The sequence below is a fragment of the Heterocephalus glaber genome, unplaced genomic scaffold (genome assembly GCF_053883595.1).
Source record: "Heterocephalus glaber isolate CG9 unplaced genomic scaffold, H.glaber_assembly_v1.0 deba00001550, whole genome shotgun sequence".
Taxonomy (NCBI): Eukaryota; Metazoa; Chordata; class Mammalia; order Rodentia; family Bathyergidae; genus Heterocephalus; species Heterocephalus glaber.
This window is the reverse complement of record NW_028258343.1, coordinates 13,382,294-13,400,798: the sequence shown is the minus strand read 5'-3', so window position 1 is coordinate 13,400,798 and position 18,505 is coordinate 13,382,294. Positions and strand designations below refer to the sequence as shown.

Sequence of the window (18,505 nt, the reverse complement as noted above, 5' to 3'; positions counted from 1 at the left end):
TTCTGCCCTTGCTGGGGGCCACGTGCACCTGGGTTCACATCTAGGCGCTCTGCAGCTTCATTGGTCTGTGTGTCTGTCTATGCGTCTGTCTATGCTGACACTGTACCCCACTGTTTCAACTATTGTAGCTTTGAAATGCATTTTGAAGTCCAGACGTGTGAAGCTTCCAGCTTTGGTCTTTTTCTAGATTGCTTTGGCTATTTGAGGCCTCTAGTGGTTCCCTATGAATTTTTGAATTTTTCCTATTTCTGTAAAAAATACCCTTATAATTTTGATACGGATTGTATTGAATCTTATAGATAGATAGCTTTGGGTAGGATGAGCATTTTAACATTATATGTCTTCCAGCCCATGAGCACCAAATGTCTTTCCATTTGTTTCTTTCTCCCCAATATTTTACAGTTTTCAGTGGACAAGTCTTTCACTTCCTTAATAAAATTTATTCCCAAGCATTTTATTCTTTTTGATAGTAGTATAAATGGGATAATTCTCCTGAACTCCCTTTGGGATAGTTCTTTTTTTTTTTTTTTTGGTACCAGAGATCAAACTTGGGACCTTGTGCTTTCAAGGCAGGCAGTGGCACCACTGAGCTAAATCCCTGGCCCCTGGATAGTTCATTATTAGTGCATAGAAACTTCTGGTTTTCATGTTAATTTTGTATCCTGCAACTTTGAGGAATTTTTTTTCTTTTTCAAGACAGGGTCTTGGTGTGGTACAGGCTGGCCCAACTGTGCATTTTAGATGTAGAGAGGCTGGATGTCCTTGCCTCATTTCTGATCTTAGTGGGAAGCTTGCTCTTTGTGACCACTGAGCAGGATGCTGGCCGAGGGGTTGCACATATAGACTAACATGTTGAGGTAATTTCCCTCTATTCCTAGATTGCTGAGAGCTTTTACATGAAAATGTTGAATTTTATCAAAGGCTTTTTCTGCATGCAGTGAGATTACTGTAATTTTTACTCTCCATTCCATTCATGTGGTGTGTTACATGAATTGGTTTTCATATGTCGAGCCATGTTTGCATCCCAGGGACAAATCCCACTCAATTTCATGTACAGTATTTCTGATATTCTGTGGAATTCCGTTTGCCAGTCTTTTACTGAGGAGTCTGACATCTGTTTTCATGAGGGGTATTGGCCTAAAGTGCTCTCTTTTTGTGGTGTCCATATGGCTTTCATATCAGGGTAATGCTCTTCGTGAGATGGGCTTGGAAGTGCTCTCATGTTCCATGCTCTGGAAGAGTTTACAAGAGTTGACAATAGTTCTTTAAGTGTTTGTTAACTTTGCCAGTGAAGCCATCTGGTCCTGGGCTTTTCTTTAAAAGTTTCTTTCTCTTCCTCCCCCGCCCTTCCTTCCTTCCTTCCTTCCTTCCTTCCTTCCTTCCTTCCTTCCTTCTCTCTCTCTCTCTTTCTTTCTTTGCACAGAGCTATATCCTCATATCCTCAGCCCTTTATTATTTTTTATTTGGAGGCTTGCTGAGTTGCTCAGGATGGACTCAAATTTGCAATCTCCCTGCCTCAGCCTCCCATAGAGCTGGGGTTAGAGGCATGTGCCAGCATGCCTGGTTGTTGGGAGGTTTTAGATTATTGATTCAGTCCACTCATTTGTTATAAATCTGTTTAGACTTTCTATTTCTTCATGACTCAGTCTTATAGATTGTATCTTTCCATGAATTGCAGTCATGGATTTTCCATTTGTTTGTGTGTAATTATTCATTTTAGTTTCAGATCCATTTTATTTTCTGCAGTATCAGCTGTCATATTTCTTTTTCTGATTTTATTAATTTGAGTCTTTTAGTTTTTATCTTGATATAATTAAAGCCTTTGATTGCCTTTTAGAAAAACCAACTCCCAATTTTGTAGACTTGTTTTCTACTTTCTAATTTTGATCTTCAATCTTTATTGTTTCCTTCCTTTTAGAATTTTGGGTTTGGCTTGTTGTTCTCATTGTAGTTACTTTTTTGTGGGAGCAGGGTGTTTTTTTGAGACTGGGTTTCACTATGTAGTTTAGGGTAGCCTCAAACTCACGGTGATTCTCCTGCCTCAGCCTTCATAGTGCTAGGACTACAGGTGTGTGCCATTACATCCAGCCCTTCTTTTTAGGTACTTGAGCTAGAAACTTAGGTTGTTTATTTGAAATCTTTCTTCTTAGGAAGTTTAAGCGCTTAACTCTTCTCAACTTCCTTCTTAGTACAACTTTTGTTGCATCTTGTAAATTTTGGCATCCTGTGTTCTCATTTTCATTTGTCTGGTCTCAAGATGTTTTTACATTTCCCTTTAATTTCTTCTTTGCCCCGCTGGTTGTTCAAAAATGTGTTATTTTCTATGTATTTGTAAATTTCCCAGTTGTCCTTCTAATACACAGATTTCCAGTTTCACTCGCTTGTAGTTAGAGAAGATACCTCGTATGATTCCAGTTTTCTTAAATTCCTTTTTGAAGGATATATTTTTTCTTTTCTTTTCTTTTTTGTTGGTACCAGGGATCGAACTTAGGACCTTGTGCTGGCCAGGCAGGCGTGGCACCACTGAGCTAAATCCCCAGCCCTGTCTAGCTTGTCTTCTCTGGGCCCGTGTTTGCAGCACACAGTGATTGCATTCATCGTGGGAGCTGGAGCATGGATGTAGCTCGTCTTCATTCTTTTTCAGACCTTTCTTTCTCCTTCCTCTCGCCTCCTCCCTCCACCTCTTGGTCCCCTTCCCTTTTGCAGAGGAGCCATCTTCCTTACATTTTCGAGGACTTGTTTAATATGTGATCTATCCTGAAGCACGTTCTGTGTGCATGTGAGAAAAACGTGTGTATAGGGGTGGCCGAATGCTCTGATATGTCTGTTTGTTCTATAGTGTTGTTCATGTCTACTGTTTGCTGTTGTTTTGGGTTTTTGTTCCTGTTGAGCTACATCCCCAGGCTCCTTTTATATTTTTTATTTTGAGACTAAGTTGCCAAGTTGCCTGGGTTGGCTCGAATTTGCAGTCCTCCTGCTCCAGCCTCTGGTGTGCTGGGACCACCACACCTGCCAGTCCACTGTTGCTTCATTGATTTCCTGTCTGGCTCTTCTCCCCATTATGGGAAGCAGGACACTGAAGTCTCCTGCTAGTCCTGCATTGCTGTCTATTTTTCCTTTCCATCTGTAGTGGTTTTATGTATTCAGGGCTCTGATTCGAGACGCCTCTATGATGTATATTTATCATTGTTTTATCTTCCTGGTGGATTGACACTTCTGTCGTCATACAGTGTCCTTCGTGATCGGCTTTGAGAGTTGTTGGCTTAAAGTTTGTTTTTTCTCACATAAGCTTAGCCACCCCTGCTCTCTTTTGGATACCGTTTGACGGAAACTCTCCTTTTTCATTCCTGTGCTCTCAGCCTATCCAAGTCCTCAGATCTCAACTGCATCCCTGCTGTTGGCGAGTACTTGGATGTTGTTCTGTTTTGTTTTTTTGTTTGTTTTTTGAGACAGGGTCTCACTATGTAGTTCAGACTGGCCTTGAACTCACTTTGTAGCCCAGGCTGGTCTTGAATTCATGGTGATTCTCCTGCCTCAGCCTCCTGAGTGCTGGGATTACAGGTGTGTGCCACCATACCCAACAGTGAGTATTCTTAGTTGGCAGTTAAAAAATTTTGTCTTTCAGGCTTGAGGGGGGAATGGGCTAAAATAAAATTTATTTATTTATTTATTTATTTTGGAATAAAATTTTTTTTTAAAGAAATTTGTCTTTCAGCACTTTGAACATATTATCCCATTTCTTTCTGGCTGGCAAAGTTTCTGTTAAGAAAATCTGCTTGCTGGGTGTGGTAGCATAGGCCTGTAATCCCGAGACTTGGGAAGCTGAGGCAGGAAGATTGCTGTGAGTTCAGGGTGAGCCTGCACTACATGGGGAGACCCTGTCTCAAAAACAACAGCAACGACAGAAACTAAAATGATGGCTCTCTGGAAGTAAATTGTGCCCATGGTAAACATCTCAGAACCACACATTACCAGGTAGATAGTAAAGACAAACAAGCATAATCTCTTCCCTGTCTCCTTGCTTTTCCTGTGAGAAGCGGCCTTCTTGATTTGCTTGATTTTCTCCAGAGAGTTCTGTGCCATTGTAGCTCAGCCCTCTAAGCGCTGGAGAAGGGCTGGCTCCAGCCTGGTTCAGGTGCAGACGACCGGAAGTGGGGTTTGGGGAGTCGCAGGTGTGTCCTGCCTGGCTTCTGAGGGCGGTGTCTTTTGCACAATGCCGGCAACACAGCTGCATTTTATTCTCTGGCCTGTGGCTTTGGACATTTAATGAGTTTCCCACGTATCTTTCAGGGAAATAAAAACAGAAACTGACATTATATTTCTGTTCCTTGTCTGACTTTTTTGCCCACTTAAATTCTTTTAATTCTATAGTGGATTAGATCACATTAAAAAAAAAATCAGGCATGCAGGGATTTAGGAGGCAGAATTTTAAAAGTACCCACTCAAAGTGCAGGCCCTAGAGAAAGGGGCGCGTGGTAGTCCGGAGCTGGGAGTCGTTCTGTGGCTTTGGTGGTAGAAATCTGTGCATTTGCGAATCTGTAGCAAGTGTGGCCTTGGTTACAGGAGGCAAGTGAGGGCCCCACCATGGGTAGAAAGAGAATGCCTCATCTCCGGGGTGAAGGAGGGCCCATTTCATAGGACAAAGGCCCAGCCCAGGTTTTTTGTCTTGTTTGTTTTTACGTGGGTGATCTGAGATGTTTTACCAAAAAACACTCTTGGAAACCTTTGAATCAGTTTCTCCTGGGGCCAGGGTTCTGGGCTTTGCCTTCTCTCCTAAATTGTGACTCACCCCAGCGGCAGGGTACTGTCAGAGGGTGCCTGTGTGCCGGGGTCCCAACTGTCCTTGGAGGCCCAGGGCTGGAACACTGGGCATTTGTAGCCCTTTTACCTTAGCTTTGCTCTCCAAGCCTCAGTTGTTGAACACTGGGGAGGTCAGTTGTGTCAGCTTTGACCTTGAGCAGTAAGTAGGTCTTAATCCTAACTCTTACAACCCTTTCTGGGTATCAGGCACTCTGAAATGCGAAATGTGACCAGAGGGCAGCTGCCACTTCCCTCAGTGGCGGTCAGCGTAACACGGGGAGTCGGCGGCCCCTTCTCTCTGTGCTGGAGGTGGTGGTCGCCATCTCAGCACACTGCTCGTTCCTCTGTCAGAGGTCTCATTTGCAGGGCTGCCAAAGCCATGGCACGCGTGCTGCAACGGGGTGTTTGTTATCATCCGACGCGCTAAAAGGTTCGCCATCGTTGCTGTAATGTGTTCACACACCGCGGTTACGAAGTTTTGCAAGAGGCAGGCGAAACAAAGACAAAAAGACCAGACACAGCATTTGAAGATAATAATTATGATGACATTATTATACCAAGACCATCAAGTTATATTATCTCTCTAAAAATATATTCAATTTTTCATTTTAGTGTAAAATAACTTAATAGGTTACCTCTAATTATAAAAAAATTTTTTTTGAGTTGGGGTCTCACTATGTAGCCCAGGTTGGCCTTAAATTCGAGATGATTCTGCTGCCTCAGCCTCCTGAGTGCTGGAATTATAGGAGTGTGCCACCACATCTGGCTAAAATGTTAAATTATGTAAATAAATTTTCATCTAAATTTGAATGTGCATGGCTTGGGACATATCCCAGCCACCCAAAAAGGGGAGCTGTGGCATTAGATGGACTGAGCTTATGCCCTTTAGTTTGAGAGTGAGAGAGGTGAAGGAGGGAGAGAGAAAGATAATTTAAAGAGCAGTGTGGAGCTCGGTGTGGTGGTGCACACCTGTAATCCCAGCACTGGGGAGGCTGAGGCAGGAGGATCGCTGCAACTTCAAGAACAGCTTGGGCTTCATAGTGAGTTCAAGGCCAGCCTGGAATACATAGTGAGACCCTGTCTCAAAAAACAAAACAGAAAAAGAGCAGTGTGGAGGGTCACCTTTCATCTAAAATGTGAAAGACCTACTGATTTGTGTGTGTGATTGCAGAGGTCGCTTCCTCAGGGTGGTCCAGAGGCCGGTTCCCCCACTGTGGCTTAGGACCAGTCTGTCCAGCAGTGTGTGAGAAAGCCTGATACACCAGGTGATCTGTTCTCTGTCTCTCTGTGAACAAGTTTTACTTCCAAGGGGACACCTAGTGAGGCCAGAACTTGTCCCAGGGTGCTTCTCCCCCCAGTTCTGATGAGAAGGAACCAGGCCTTCGTACCTGGGTGCTTGTTTGTGTAAGCACTCATTTTCTGGAGACTGAGGAGTCTGTAGCTGCTGAAAAGGAAAAAACCCAAGCTGCAGAGCTGGAGAGACAGCAAGAGAGGGAGCGAGAGACAGAGTGAGAGAGAGAGCAAGAGAGAGAGGAATAAGAGCGCACAGGGTTGGGGAAGTGGTGAGAAACAAACTGAAAAACCTTGGGCTGGGCTTGACGAGGTCACAGTCCTGATGCATCTGTGATCCTGGCTGGCTCGCCAAAGGACAGGTCTGCCCAGCGTCCAGGGAGCCCCCAGCAGAGATGGGGAGCCTTTCCTCACCCCACTCATGGGACAGGTTGCAGATAATTTTCGCACATGTCAGTAAGATGCATAAAGAGATTTACTAAGCAGAATTTCAAAAGTAGATACTCAAAGATACAGAATGTGAGCCCTCAAGACAGGGCTGCCTCTTTTTCTATAAATGACTTCTTAGCAGACTTAAGCATTTTTTTCCTGATTGAGGACATGAATTATTTATAGATGTTATTGACTCAAAAAGAAAAATAAAGGTTATTTTAATTTAAATTATCCTTTGTGAATCAAGTCTGAGAGTAGTTTTTAAACTTAATTGTATTTGAATCATCTGGGGTGCTCATTCAAAATGTAGATTGCTTTGTTGGGTGTGGCGGTGCACACCTAAGCACTTGGGAAGCGGAGGCAGGAGGATCACCTCAAGTTTGAGTCCAGCCTGGGCTGCATAGTGAGTTCAAGGCCAGCCTGAACTATATATATATAGCGAGACCCTGTCTCAAAAAACAAAACAGGCCAGGGATTTAGCTCAGTGGTACCACTGCCTGCCTCAAAAGTGCAAGGTCCCGGGTTTGATTCCCTGGTACAAAAACAAAAAAACAAAACTAAACTAAACAAATAAATGTAGATTGTGTGGATCTCCCTTCCCTCCACCTCCCACCAAAGGGTCCCATGTCCTGTGCTTGCTATGGCCTAGAAGGTCGCAGAGGAAGAAGTTACTGGAACATACTGGAAACTGAATAGAGGCTGGGAAAGAGACCAACCCTGTCTCTATTTGGGAAAAACATTCCTTGTTTCCAACAATTAATTGTACTTTTTGTTTTACGCTAAATAGAATTTATCACGGGGAAGCTTTCTTTCCAAGGTAGAGGCAGTGAGATTTGGGTATGGGAAATTTCTTTCTAAAGTACTTTACTGTGAAGAGGAAATAGGAATGTGCTCTGGAAGCTCTGCCCTGTGGCGCAGGTGGAAAACAGCAGAACAATGAGAGCAAGATGAATGCCAAATCCACAACAAGTTACAGGGAATTCAGAGATCAAATGGGAACTGAACTGAACACAATAAGCATTTTGTAAGTGTGACTGTGTGACTCAGCTCATGTAGTTGAAGAAGTCAAATAAGTTTCAGTTACCTGGCCAGTTCTGTTGATTTTTGTGGTATTGGATGATTTACATACAGGATCCAACAGCTGAGAAACAAATACTGTAGCCACAGGCCAAACCCTGCCCATTCTCCTTGATTGTTTTTGTTTTTGGTTTTGAGACAGGATCTCACTATGTAGTTTAGCCTGGCCTTGAACTCACTATGTAGCCCAGGCTGGCCTCGAACTCACAGCGACCCTTCTGCCTTGGCGTCCTAAGCACTGGGATTACAGGTGCGTGCCACCACACCCGATTCTGCTTGATTTTGTATGGCTGGCCGTGTAGTACCAATTGTCCTATGTTTTAAATGGTTTTAAAAAGAATGTCTTTTAAGGAGTGAAAATTATATGACTTCAAGTTTCATGTCTATCAATAAAGTTTTATTAGAACACAGCCATGCTCATTTGTTTGCATCTAAAGGTACTAAAATATAACATATATCATCTGGCTCTACAGAAAATGTTTATAGGCTTTGATTTAGCATACTCCTCTCCCAAAAACTGACCTTCCTTGCAGTAGAAGAAGTTGAGGGGTTAAAATTTCACCTTCCTTCTATCTGTAATCCACTCTTGTTAGTTTTCCGTTTTTCTGGAAGATTTTCATGTTCAGAGTTTTAGTTATCCAAAATGCTCCTGACTTAGAAATAACTTTCTAATTACTCATCCTGTTTTGTTGCAGAAACATGTGGAATTCATTCAAAATACATGAGAGCTATGTATCCCACCAAGACATTCCCAAATCATTATACTATCGTCACGGTGAGTTGTTGGTCCAGTGGGGAGACAGTCAGGCCCCAGACAGGAAGTGGCCGGGAAAAACAGATGGGTCACAGACAGGAAGTGGCTGCGTCACATAGACAGGCTTGGGTCAGAAGCACACACCGCATTGGTTCATGGCTCGATTCAGGCCAGGAAGGCCAGGGTACCAGAGGCCAATAAAGGGCCATGAGGCCTTAACATGAATGAGGGTCCTAACATTAGGTCATTCACATTTGTGAGCGGCCAAGACAAACTCTTCCATGCAAAATGCCTTTGACTTAACCGAGGCCTGCTGGGAATAGTAGACTATTCAAGAGAACAACTTTGGGGTGGAAATTTTGTTCCTTCCCTGGTATTTTTAGGATTATTTGAGTTGATAAAGACTTCCATTTCATAAATGAACTCATTAATGAAATAATTTACATCTCAGCTGGATGTGGTGCCGCACACCTGTGATCCCAGCACTTGGGAGGCAGAGGCAGGGGATCACCATGAGTTTGAGGCCAGCCTGGCTGGAATACATTGTGAGACTCTGTCTCAAAAGCTAAAAAGAAAGTAAATAAATTAATGAATAAATGCTTCTATCTAATAAATTTTTGTAATATGGCTAATTTAATAATGGTTAATCACCACTGCAATGTGGAAACTTCAGTGACAATCGCTAAGCATCCACCTTATTCTCTAAGAAGAGCAGTACAGACCGCCCGAGTCTCTCCCTACCTCCCGGCCTTTGGGCCCAGAGCCAGCATTTTATACAGACGGACACCCATCCCCATCTGCTTCCTTCCTAGGTGTGGCATCCTTCCAAGCCCGCCTTCACTTCAGTACGTGTTTTCCCAGAGTTACTTTATCTTAATCTGTTTTGAAACCAACACTTAGGGGCTGTACCCAGAATCCCACGGCATCATTGACAACAACATGTATGACGTGATTCTCAACAAGAATTTCTCGCTGTCTTCGAAGGAGAAGTTCAACCCCGCCTGGTGGAGTGGGCAGCCGGTGAGTGGCCCCCCCACCTTGAGTTTGACTTCACTCTGCTGGTTGCCATGGGTTGGGGTGTGAAGCTGTATCTCCGTGATTTGGCAGTAAACTTTGAATTTTTTTAGATGATTGTTCATCCAAATGGTCTCCTGTGAAACTTGGGTGATGCATTAGAAACAGATCAGTCTGAGCCGGGCGTGGTGGCACACTTCTGTGATCCCAGCACTTGGGAGGCTGAGGCAGGAGGATCATTGTGAGTTCAAGGCCAGCCTGGGTTATATAGCAAGACTGTGTCTCAAAAGAAACTACCAACCAACAAACAGCAAAGCACATAGAAAGATTATCTGTTCGTTTCCCTTCAATTTATTTTAATTACTTATGTATGTATGTATGTATTTTTATTTTGAGACAGGGTCTCACTAAGTTGCTAAACTGCCCAGGCCGGCCTGCGATTTGTACTCCTCCTCCCTCAGCCTCCCACTATGCCATGATTATAGACATCTTCCACCATCCCCGGTTGCAGTTCTTTTAAAGGGAAAGGAGAACTGCATAATTTTACCAGTTTGGAAAAAAATGAACTTGCTTCTTATTACCTTACTACGCTTCTTTATTTTGGAGGCAGGTATTTGGGTAATTATACATGTTAACTGCCACAAAGACAAATCATAATAATTGCAACAAATTTTGCAGCGAAAATTGTTCCCAGAAGGTTGCACTATGACCCCGCACACCTGTTACCCTGCTCCTTCTGCTTAACCTCAGTTCTCCCTTCTTCCAGATCTGGCTGACAGCGATGTACCAAGGGTTAAAAGCTGCCTCCTACTACTGGCCTGGATCAGATGTGGCCATCAATAGTTCCTTTCCTACCCTGTACCGGGATTACAACGGGTAGGCAACTTTCAGATCTGGCTCCATGTAGGCGGGAATGAGTAGGACTTGGTGTTTTGATTTTGTGAGACAGCATCTCGAGGTGTAGCCCGGGCTGGCCTTGAACTCACGGCAATCCTCCTGCCTCGGCCTCCTGAGTGCTGGGATCATAGGCATGCGCCACCACGGCCTATGGAACTCGCTAGAATCTATGTGTTAGTCCATTGTTTGCTGCTTGTCTTCCTCCACTGAGCTGTAATCTTTTGTTTGCTCCCTGGGAATTCAGTTTCAAACAAATGGGGTGTAGAGCAGTAGATGCGGAAGGCGTGTAAATCCCACTGGAGTAAACAGTGCAGAGCGAGGGTGACGTCCCCGGCCCGGCCTGTCCCTGTGCCTGGAGAGGGTGGAGGACACGCTGGGGTGGACTGTGGGACCCCACGAGTATCAGGAGCCCCCGAGGCTGCCTGGGGCTGGGACAGAATGGAATCGCTCCTCATTTCATCGGCTCGCAAACAGCATTTGACTCTTCTCCTTAGCTCCGTCCCCTATGAGGAGAGGATCGCCACACTGCTGAGGTGGCTGGACCTGCCCAAGGCGGAGAGGTAACCCACGGCCCCCAGGGCAGAGAGGTCGGGCCTGGCGGGGACGGGGTAAGAAATGCAATTCCGATTGCCAGGGACAGTTTTTGAAAAAAACTCGGCAATGCCTTTTTGTTTTTTGAGATAGGATCTCACTATGCAGCTCAGGCCAGCCTTGAACTCACTGTGTAGCCCAGTGCGGCCTCAGACTCTCAGTGATCCTCCTGCCTCAGCCTCCCCTGATCTGGGATTTCAGGTGTGAGCCACTGCACCCGCTGGAACTGCCTTTTAAGGGGATCTTTTCAGGAGTTATTCCTGAGAGCTGTTGCTCGTGAGGAGCAGTAACACTGCTAACTGCGGAGACAGCCAGTGCTCAGGGGGAGGCTGTGGCAGGCAGAGTCATCACAGGGCACTGACGCGTGCTTCGGGGGCCAGGGTGCTCCAGGAGCCAGAGGTGCGGCCCTGGGCCAGGGTCAGGCTGGGGCCAGGGCCCCTGGAAGGATAGGGGGCCAGGTTGCGGGGATGCAGCGGACCCGGCACAGCAGCAGGGCAGACGGAGAGGCGTCGGGAAGCCTGGCCGGCTGCACAGGCGGCTGCAGAGCCTGCGGGGACGGGAGGCCCCTCGGCCTGCTGCAGGCCTCTCCCCCTCTGTCTCCGCCCCAGACCCAGCTTCTACACCATCTACGTGGAGGAGCCTGACTCCGCCGGCCACAACAGTGGACCCGTCAGTGCCCGGGTGAGTTTGGGATCACAGAAACGCATTTCGCCCTGACCCGCAGGCGGCCACGGTGCTCTTCCTACTGAGCACGAACGAGTTCGATGGATACGTGACCGGTCAGAATAACCAGGCTCAAGAAGTCCTTTTAAACCACGAACTGGTTAAAATTCTCGGAAGGACTCCCTAGGCACCGCTTGAGTCCTTTGATAAACATTTATTTGATGGTCACTTACTGAACCTTCCAAAGTGGTGCTCTTGGTTCATATATGCTGGAAACACCAACACTACATGCTTGGGAGGCTGAGGCAGGAGGATCTTTGAGAGTTCAAGGGCAGCCTCAATGACATAGCCAGGCTGTCTCAGTAGACACATACACATACATTCATTGTACATACGTACGTACGTATATATGCCATGTGCCGATCGCCATGCTCAGGCAAAGCTGCCTGTAGGTGCACTGGCTTCCTACTCACACAGGGTCCCGAATTCCTTATAACGTGATTTAATATGTTACTGCTTCACACAGAGTTATTCCCCTCCCAGGCCCATTTTTGTTGGAGTGAGTTTAAATACTGCTTTCTTCATTCATGACCTAGGCCACTCTGTTACAGTTTTACCTGTTATGAAGTGGGGAAGTGGGGGTGTTAGGGTCTGGATGATGGAAGCTGGAGGAGGCTTCTAGCTTGACAAGCGTTTTCCCATGGTGCTCTGGCACTCAGGATGGACAAGCCACAGGGCGTCCTCACTGGTCGAGAGTGACCCTAAATAATGGCGTCCACGAGTCGATCGCATTCAGCTGCTATTCACACCAGCAAGAGAGTCTTTGCATCTTAGAAGGAATGAAAGGGTGGGAGAAAAGAAAGCTGGGAACAGACTGAAATGTTGGCGATGCTCCTGCGGGCAGGGAAGAGTTCAGAGCACTGAAGAAATCCTGCGGCTATGGTGGTGCAGGCCTGTGATCCCAGCACACAGAAGGCTGAGGCAGGAGGGTTGCTCGGAGTTCGAGGCAAAGAGTTGTGTAGCCTGGGCTCCGTGAGTTTAAGGCCAGCCCAAACTACATAGCGAGACCCTGCCTCAAAAACAAAACAAAACAAATGCAAAAAAGGCAGTCATTACTAGAACGATATTAGGAGACATTAAACATTTTTCCTAATCTGCTATTAGACTTTTCTATTCATCAGTGAAATTGACCTAAACTTTGAGTCAGCGCAGGGGACTATTGGATAAAGTGTAGAAAACTTTATTTATTTATTTTTTAGAAAAATTTAAACACATAATGAACATAAGCCGCAGAGTAAACACGGGCTGTAATTCACTGTTGAGACATGGGCGCTGTTCCTGGTACCCTGGTGTGTTTTCTTCAGTTTCCTGTGTGCGCTTTGTGTTCTCGAAGAGCCCTCCGTATGCTGGAGCGCACTGCCAGCTGCCTCCGGGGTGGGCCGAGCGCCTGGCCTTTCTTTTGCTCAGGGTCGGCATTGAGCGGCGAGCATTTCCCGTACCTTTGCTCTTTTCCAGGTGTTCTGGAAGGGCAGTAGAGTCACAGTCAAGTCGTGCCTCATTTTTCCCGGGATGCAAACCGTGAATTAGCATGTGGTGCATGTCACGATGCCTTCATTCGCACCCCAAGCACTCCCTGAGGACAATTTGCGGAGCAGAATTTCCGGGCCACACAGAGTGCTCCTTTAACTCTGGGTCCCCATGGTCCCAGGAGCCCCGTTTGATGACGGGGCCGACTGAAACACTCTGCCCTTCCCCACCCCTGTGCAGGTGATCCAGGCCCTGCAGCTGGTGGACAGGGCCTTTGGGATGCTGATGGAAGGGCTGGCACAGCGGAACCTGCACAACTGCGTCAACCTGATCCTGTTGGCCGACCACGGTATGCTGCTTCTTAGGGCCATCATTTTGTTGGTTCTTGAGACAGGGCCTCACTGTGTACACCAGGCTGAGCTTGGACTTGAAGCAGTGCTCCTGCCTCAGCCTCCTGAGTGCTGGGATTACAGGCCAGCGCCACCACGACCGATGATTGTGATATTTTCCAAAGTATATTTCTAGACCCAGGAGCTCTTGAACTTGTAAAGTGAATTTGTTTTTTTTGGTACCAGGGATCGAACTTAGGTCCTTGCGCTTGCGTAGCAGGCAGCGAAATCACTGAGCTAAGTCCCCGGCCCTTGTAAAGTGAATTTTGTGGTGGATGATGAAAAAAGAGGACTGTTAGAATTTTTAGTTTCACTATTTAACATTTCTGACAGTCTACCCATTTATGCTTCATTTTCCATGCGAGTGGGGCTGATAGTAATGAACAGGGATGCTCCTGGGTTGCTCTTCAGTCTAAATGCTTTTCGGGCCTTCTTTTCAGCAGGTGGTTGGCTACCAATTATCATGTTGGCAAGCTTGGCCAGGCTCTGTGTGGCTTTTTTGAGACAGGGTCTTCCTGTGTAGCCCAGGCTGCCCTTGGACTTGCAGCAGTCCTACTGCCTCAGCCTCTGAGTGCTGGGATCATAGGCAAGTGCCACCACACTTGGCTGCATATTTTTTTAAGTTTTGTCAGTAAATGTGTCTTTAATTATTGTCTTTTGTCTGTAAAGTCCCTGTCTCCACGCATCTCCCTAAGATAGCTCTTGAGTTCAGTTAACCTGGACGTTAAAAGCGAGTCAAAGTGTTTTCCATGCAGGGTCAGCCTGGCCCTGTCCCGGCCCCGCTCGAGGGCGACACTCAGAGCCAGGCTGAGGCCGGACTGTGTCTCCTGTCCCCGTGCCCCAGACCCCAGAGCCAAGTGTGCATCCCATGGACCCTCAGACCGAGACGCAGAGAGGAGGCAGGCAGGAGCTCCACCTGCTGGGTGGAGGATAGGAGGAACCCGGAGTACGAACCAGAGGAAAAGCAAAGAGGGTGGACAGTGCTTTCTCACAGGGACGGGGACTGAGAGGAGAGTCGGAGGGCGGGGTGACAGCCAGGAGTGGAGGCGTGTTACGGCACGAGGGGTGGAGTCACTTTGTGCGCACACAGGAAGTCATAAAAATAAGTGGGAACGAACTCGTTAAGTGGCGCCCTGACACCGTGCCGCCACCATTTTTCCTGTCTGAGGTCCCGGGATTGAGCACCCAGCGCCTTCCCAACGTAGCACTGAGTGATATTCCCAGTCCTGGTGATACGGGGCGTCTGATCTGTGGACCTACAAAGAATGTAAGGCAAATGTTACAACTCCCAGCCTGCTGGGTGTCGTGTTCTCTCAAGTCGAAGAGTGAATTCTCGGAACAACGGAGGTTAAGAGTAGGAAGAATTTATTGAGAGAAGGACAGCTTCCACCTAAGGGAGACAGAAGGGGGTCTGGAAAGTGGGTTGCCCGGGGACCCCGCTTCTCAAGCGTGTTTTGTTGAGCAAAGCCACGAGGTGAGGCGGGTTCGAGGAGGTAGAAAACTACAGTCAACTAATAAGATTAGAAGCATCATGCCTAGGTAATACTGATCCACAAGGTGGGTATGAGGTGGGGCAAACTGGTCAACCAGTAAGATTAGGACTATTGGCGCTTCACTTCGGCCCCTCTTGAGTAAATGGGGATGGGACGGGGAAGCAAGTCACGGAGCAGGAGAGCACGGGATGAACAAGGGTTTCCTGGGAAGGAATGGGCCGGGGGACTTCTGTCCCCACCCAAGGTGATTGATGCCTGTTTAGAAATCACCCACTGCTGTTCATCCCCAGGGAAGTGTGTGGATGCAGTCAGTTTTTTGTCTCGAGGCCCAACTTTCCTGGGAAGACTGAGCCTCCAGCCACAGTTGTGATGTGTTCTTGTCTTCTGCATCAACTTCTTCGAGGGCCAGCCCTGTCTGGCTGCTGTAATATTTTTAACTACTTAGCTGTTTACAATACTTTTCCTGATCTTTTTATTTTTTTTGGTACTGGGGATCGAACTTGGGACCTTGCACTTGTGAGGCAGGCGCCAGAACCACTGAGCTAAATCCCGTTCTGTTCATTATTTTGAGACCGGGTCTTTGCAAGTTGCTAAGTTACCTATGCTGTGCTTGAACTTTCGATCCTGACCCAGCCTGCAAGTGCAGGGATGACAGGCGAGCGCCACCATGCCTGGCTTTTGGGTGGGGGCTTCTTCCTGTTCTTCTACCTGTGTCTCTTTCCATTCAGGAATGGACCAGACCTACTGTGACAAGGTGGAGTACATGTCGGATTATTTCTCCACAATCAACTTCTACATGTATCAGGGGCCCGCTCCCCGCATCCGGGCTCGGAATATACCACAGGACTTCCACAGCTGTGAGTACGGAACCCCGAGTGAAGGGGTCTGGGGATACTGAACATGTCGACCCTAACTCCCTGATTCTGAGGGCAGGCGAGCTCATCAGCCCTCTCTGACTTTTCTGTGAAGACTACAAAAGCCAATAATATTCCCAGTTTACACACAATCAGTCTATTACATCTATTTAATACTGTTTGGATAAAGTATATTCTCTTTTTTTCCTTTGTGGTACTGGGACTCAAACCCAGGGACTCGAGCATGCTAGGGGAGTGCTCTACCACCGACCTGCAACCCCAACCCTTTTAGTTTATGTATTTATTTTGAGATAAGGTCTTGTTAAATTGCCCAGGCTGCCTGGAACTTGCAGTCCTCCTGCCTCAGCCTCCTGAGTAGCTGGGATTAGAGGCATGTGGCACAACATGTAGTATCTGTTACTCTGTTCTGAAACACCACAGTAATTCTTTGTTTGCAGTCACTTTTGTTTAAGTCAACCAGTAAATTAAAGGATGTGTGACATTTGCCTGCATTGTTCCCAGTTTTCGCAGTTGTGATTGCTTTCTTTCTTTTTTCTTCTGAACAGTTAATTCTGAAGAAATTGTCAGAAACCTCAGTGTAAGTATTACAGTCTCCTCAATCTGCCCCAGTTAGTGTAGTGACCTTAACCTGGATTTGGGAAAGGTACATTGTGTGGCTCTGTGTCTGCCGTCCTTGTAAATCCTTTTGAGAATCTCCGGCAGCAAGCACAGGAGTTGGTTTCGTCTCAGTTTGATTTTGCATCCAGCCCATCCTGGGGAGCAGCTTGGGGTCACCAAGGCGCTGACTCCTCATTTCCATTGCTGGCCAGGTCCTTGCTACGTGACTGTGCTGGACGTGTCTCAGCACTCACAGCGAGTGCAGAGCTTAGATCTTTTTTAACAGGTCGGAAAGAGAATGTCTTTTCCCTCAGTATAATATAACTGCCTTTCTGAGGGGTGGTAGCTGGCTTTGAACACAAGGTCTTCATACTGAGCCACTTGCCCAGCCTTTTATTTATTTTTTATTTAAAACTTTTTTTTTTGATTTTTTGACACAGGGTCTCACCATGTAGATCAGGCTGGCCTTGAACATGTGATCCTCTTGCTTCAGCCTCCTGAGTGCGGGATCACAGGCATGCTTCACCATGCTGGCCCAGCCTTTTAAAATCATTTCATTCATCCATTCATTGTTGAGATAGGCTCTTGCAAAGTCACCCAGTTGTCCAGGCTGTGCTCAAACTTGAGATCTTCCTGCCTCAGCCTCCTGAGTGCTGGCATGACAGGGGAGCCATGCACCACCACACCCAATCCTACAATTGCTTTTGATTTGTTCCCACATCCTGGTTTGTAAGTACAGGTGCAGGGAAATTTCCAGGGAGCTCGAAGGGTCCTTTTCAGAGCGCGGGTCGCCACTCTGGGAGGGGCCCAGCCGGCTCCCGCACGGTGGGTGCTTCCGGTGGGCCGGGTTTCCGTGGTGCTGGGGCTCGAACTCCTCGGAGCGATGGCGGCGGGCGAGGCCTCAGCAGGGCCTGGGCGCCCAGCTCCCCTCCTTCCCTCCGCCCGGACCGCGCGGCTCCGTCGCCCCCTAGCGGTGAAGCGCGTGTGCAGCGCCCGGCTGCTGGAGCGGGGCCGGGCATCCCAGCCCCTTGGCCGCGCCGCGTTTCCCGCTGACCCCTCGCCGCCTGCCACCGGCCAGCTGGGCTTCTGGTGGTCAAGGAACAGATCTCCGATAATCTCAGGAGTACAGGGGACTGAACAGCACGGACTAGGGAAATTGTGTGACGTGGGACCTCAGACAAAAACTTCCACACCTGCGGGGACTCCGGAGCGCTCCGCGTCGCGAAGCGCCCATTGTCCACACGGGGGCGCTGTCTTGCGGGCCTGAGAGGAAGAAGGACGAACGGACTGGACACCAGCCGGGCCAAGCTGGCCGCTCTTTGAGTCCCACAGTATCCTGGCTGCATCAAAGGCGTCAGCACCGACTTTATTCTTTTGTTTTGTTTATTTGAGACAGGCTCTCACTATGTAGTGCAGGCTGGCCTCGAATTCATGGCGACCCCCCTGCCTCAGCCTCCTGAGATGTGACCAAAATTTCCTCTCAAGTCTGTTTTCCTCATCTCAGTTCTCAAATGCAAATAACAACCTCGTACTTCTTCAGCCTTTGACACTACACCCAGCTTCCTTTGGTCCTGCTTTACCTACACCTTCCGGGAGGAGAGCGCTGTTCCAGGTTCCTTGCGTCCCCTTCCACCTGGGGCGCTGCAGGCCCAGCCCCTGGAAGTCCGACGAATACAGGTTAAGAAGGGTGTAGGGTGAATGGAGGAGTAGGAAAATAAGAAGCTGAAAACATATCAAAATGGGCAAGGAGAAAAGTGGCAGGAGGCCAGTACAATGCTGACTGCTCTTTCCGAATCTCCCTCTCTCCTACCGGGGATCAAACTCAGGACCTTGCGCTGGCGAGGCTGGCGCAGTCTATACTGCTCTTAAATGTTGTTTTGTAAGTTGCGTTTTGCAGTTTCTCATTTTTCTTATATTAGGTGAGTTTGAGATAGTGTGACTTGGATTTCTAATCCAGATGAGATATTGTACTTTTCAGAAATATATGAGAAACTGAAAGAGCAGAAACCTCCCTTTGCCATGTTCCCTGGTGTTTATTTCTTCCCCTTGTTTCTCAGAGAGGTCACAAGAGAAAGCATCCTCCTGTTTCTCATATCCTCGTTTTTC

The 18,505-nt window shown here is 47.4% G+C and overlaps 1 protein-coding gene across 1 annotated transcript in view; it reads left to right on the top strand.

The window, feature by feature from the left end:
* Positions 1 to 18,505, top strand: part of Enpp3 (ectonucleotide pyrophosphatase/phosphodiesterase 3) — a 71,940-nt gene that overhangs the window by 20,859 nt on the left and 32,576 nt on the right. Inside the window, exons 7-14 of the mRNA XM_004845995.4 lie at positions 8,295 to 8,374; positions 9,254 to 9,373; positions 10,134 to 10,243; positions 10,759 to 10,824; positions 11,464 to 11,536; positions 13,286 to 13,394; positions 15,656 to 15,784; positions 16,348 to 16,379. Of these exons, the coding sequence (XP_004846052.1) occupies positions 8,295 to 8,374; positions 9,254 to 9,373; positions 10,134 to 10,243; positions 10,759 to 10,824; positions 11,464 to 11,536; positions 13,286 to 13,394; positions 15,656 to 15,784; positions 16,348 to 16,379 (719 nt within the window). The remainder of the gene's footprint in view (positions 1 to 8,294; positions 8,375 to 9,253; positions 9,374 to 10,133; positions 10,244 to 10,758; positions 10,825 to 11,463; positions 11,537 to 13,285; positions 13,395 to 15,655; positions 15,785 to 16,347; positions 16,380 to 18,505) is intronic.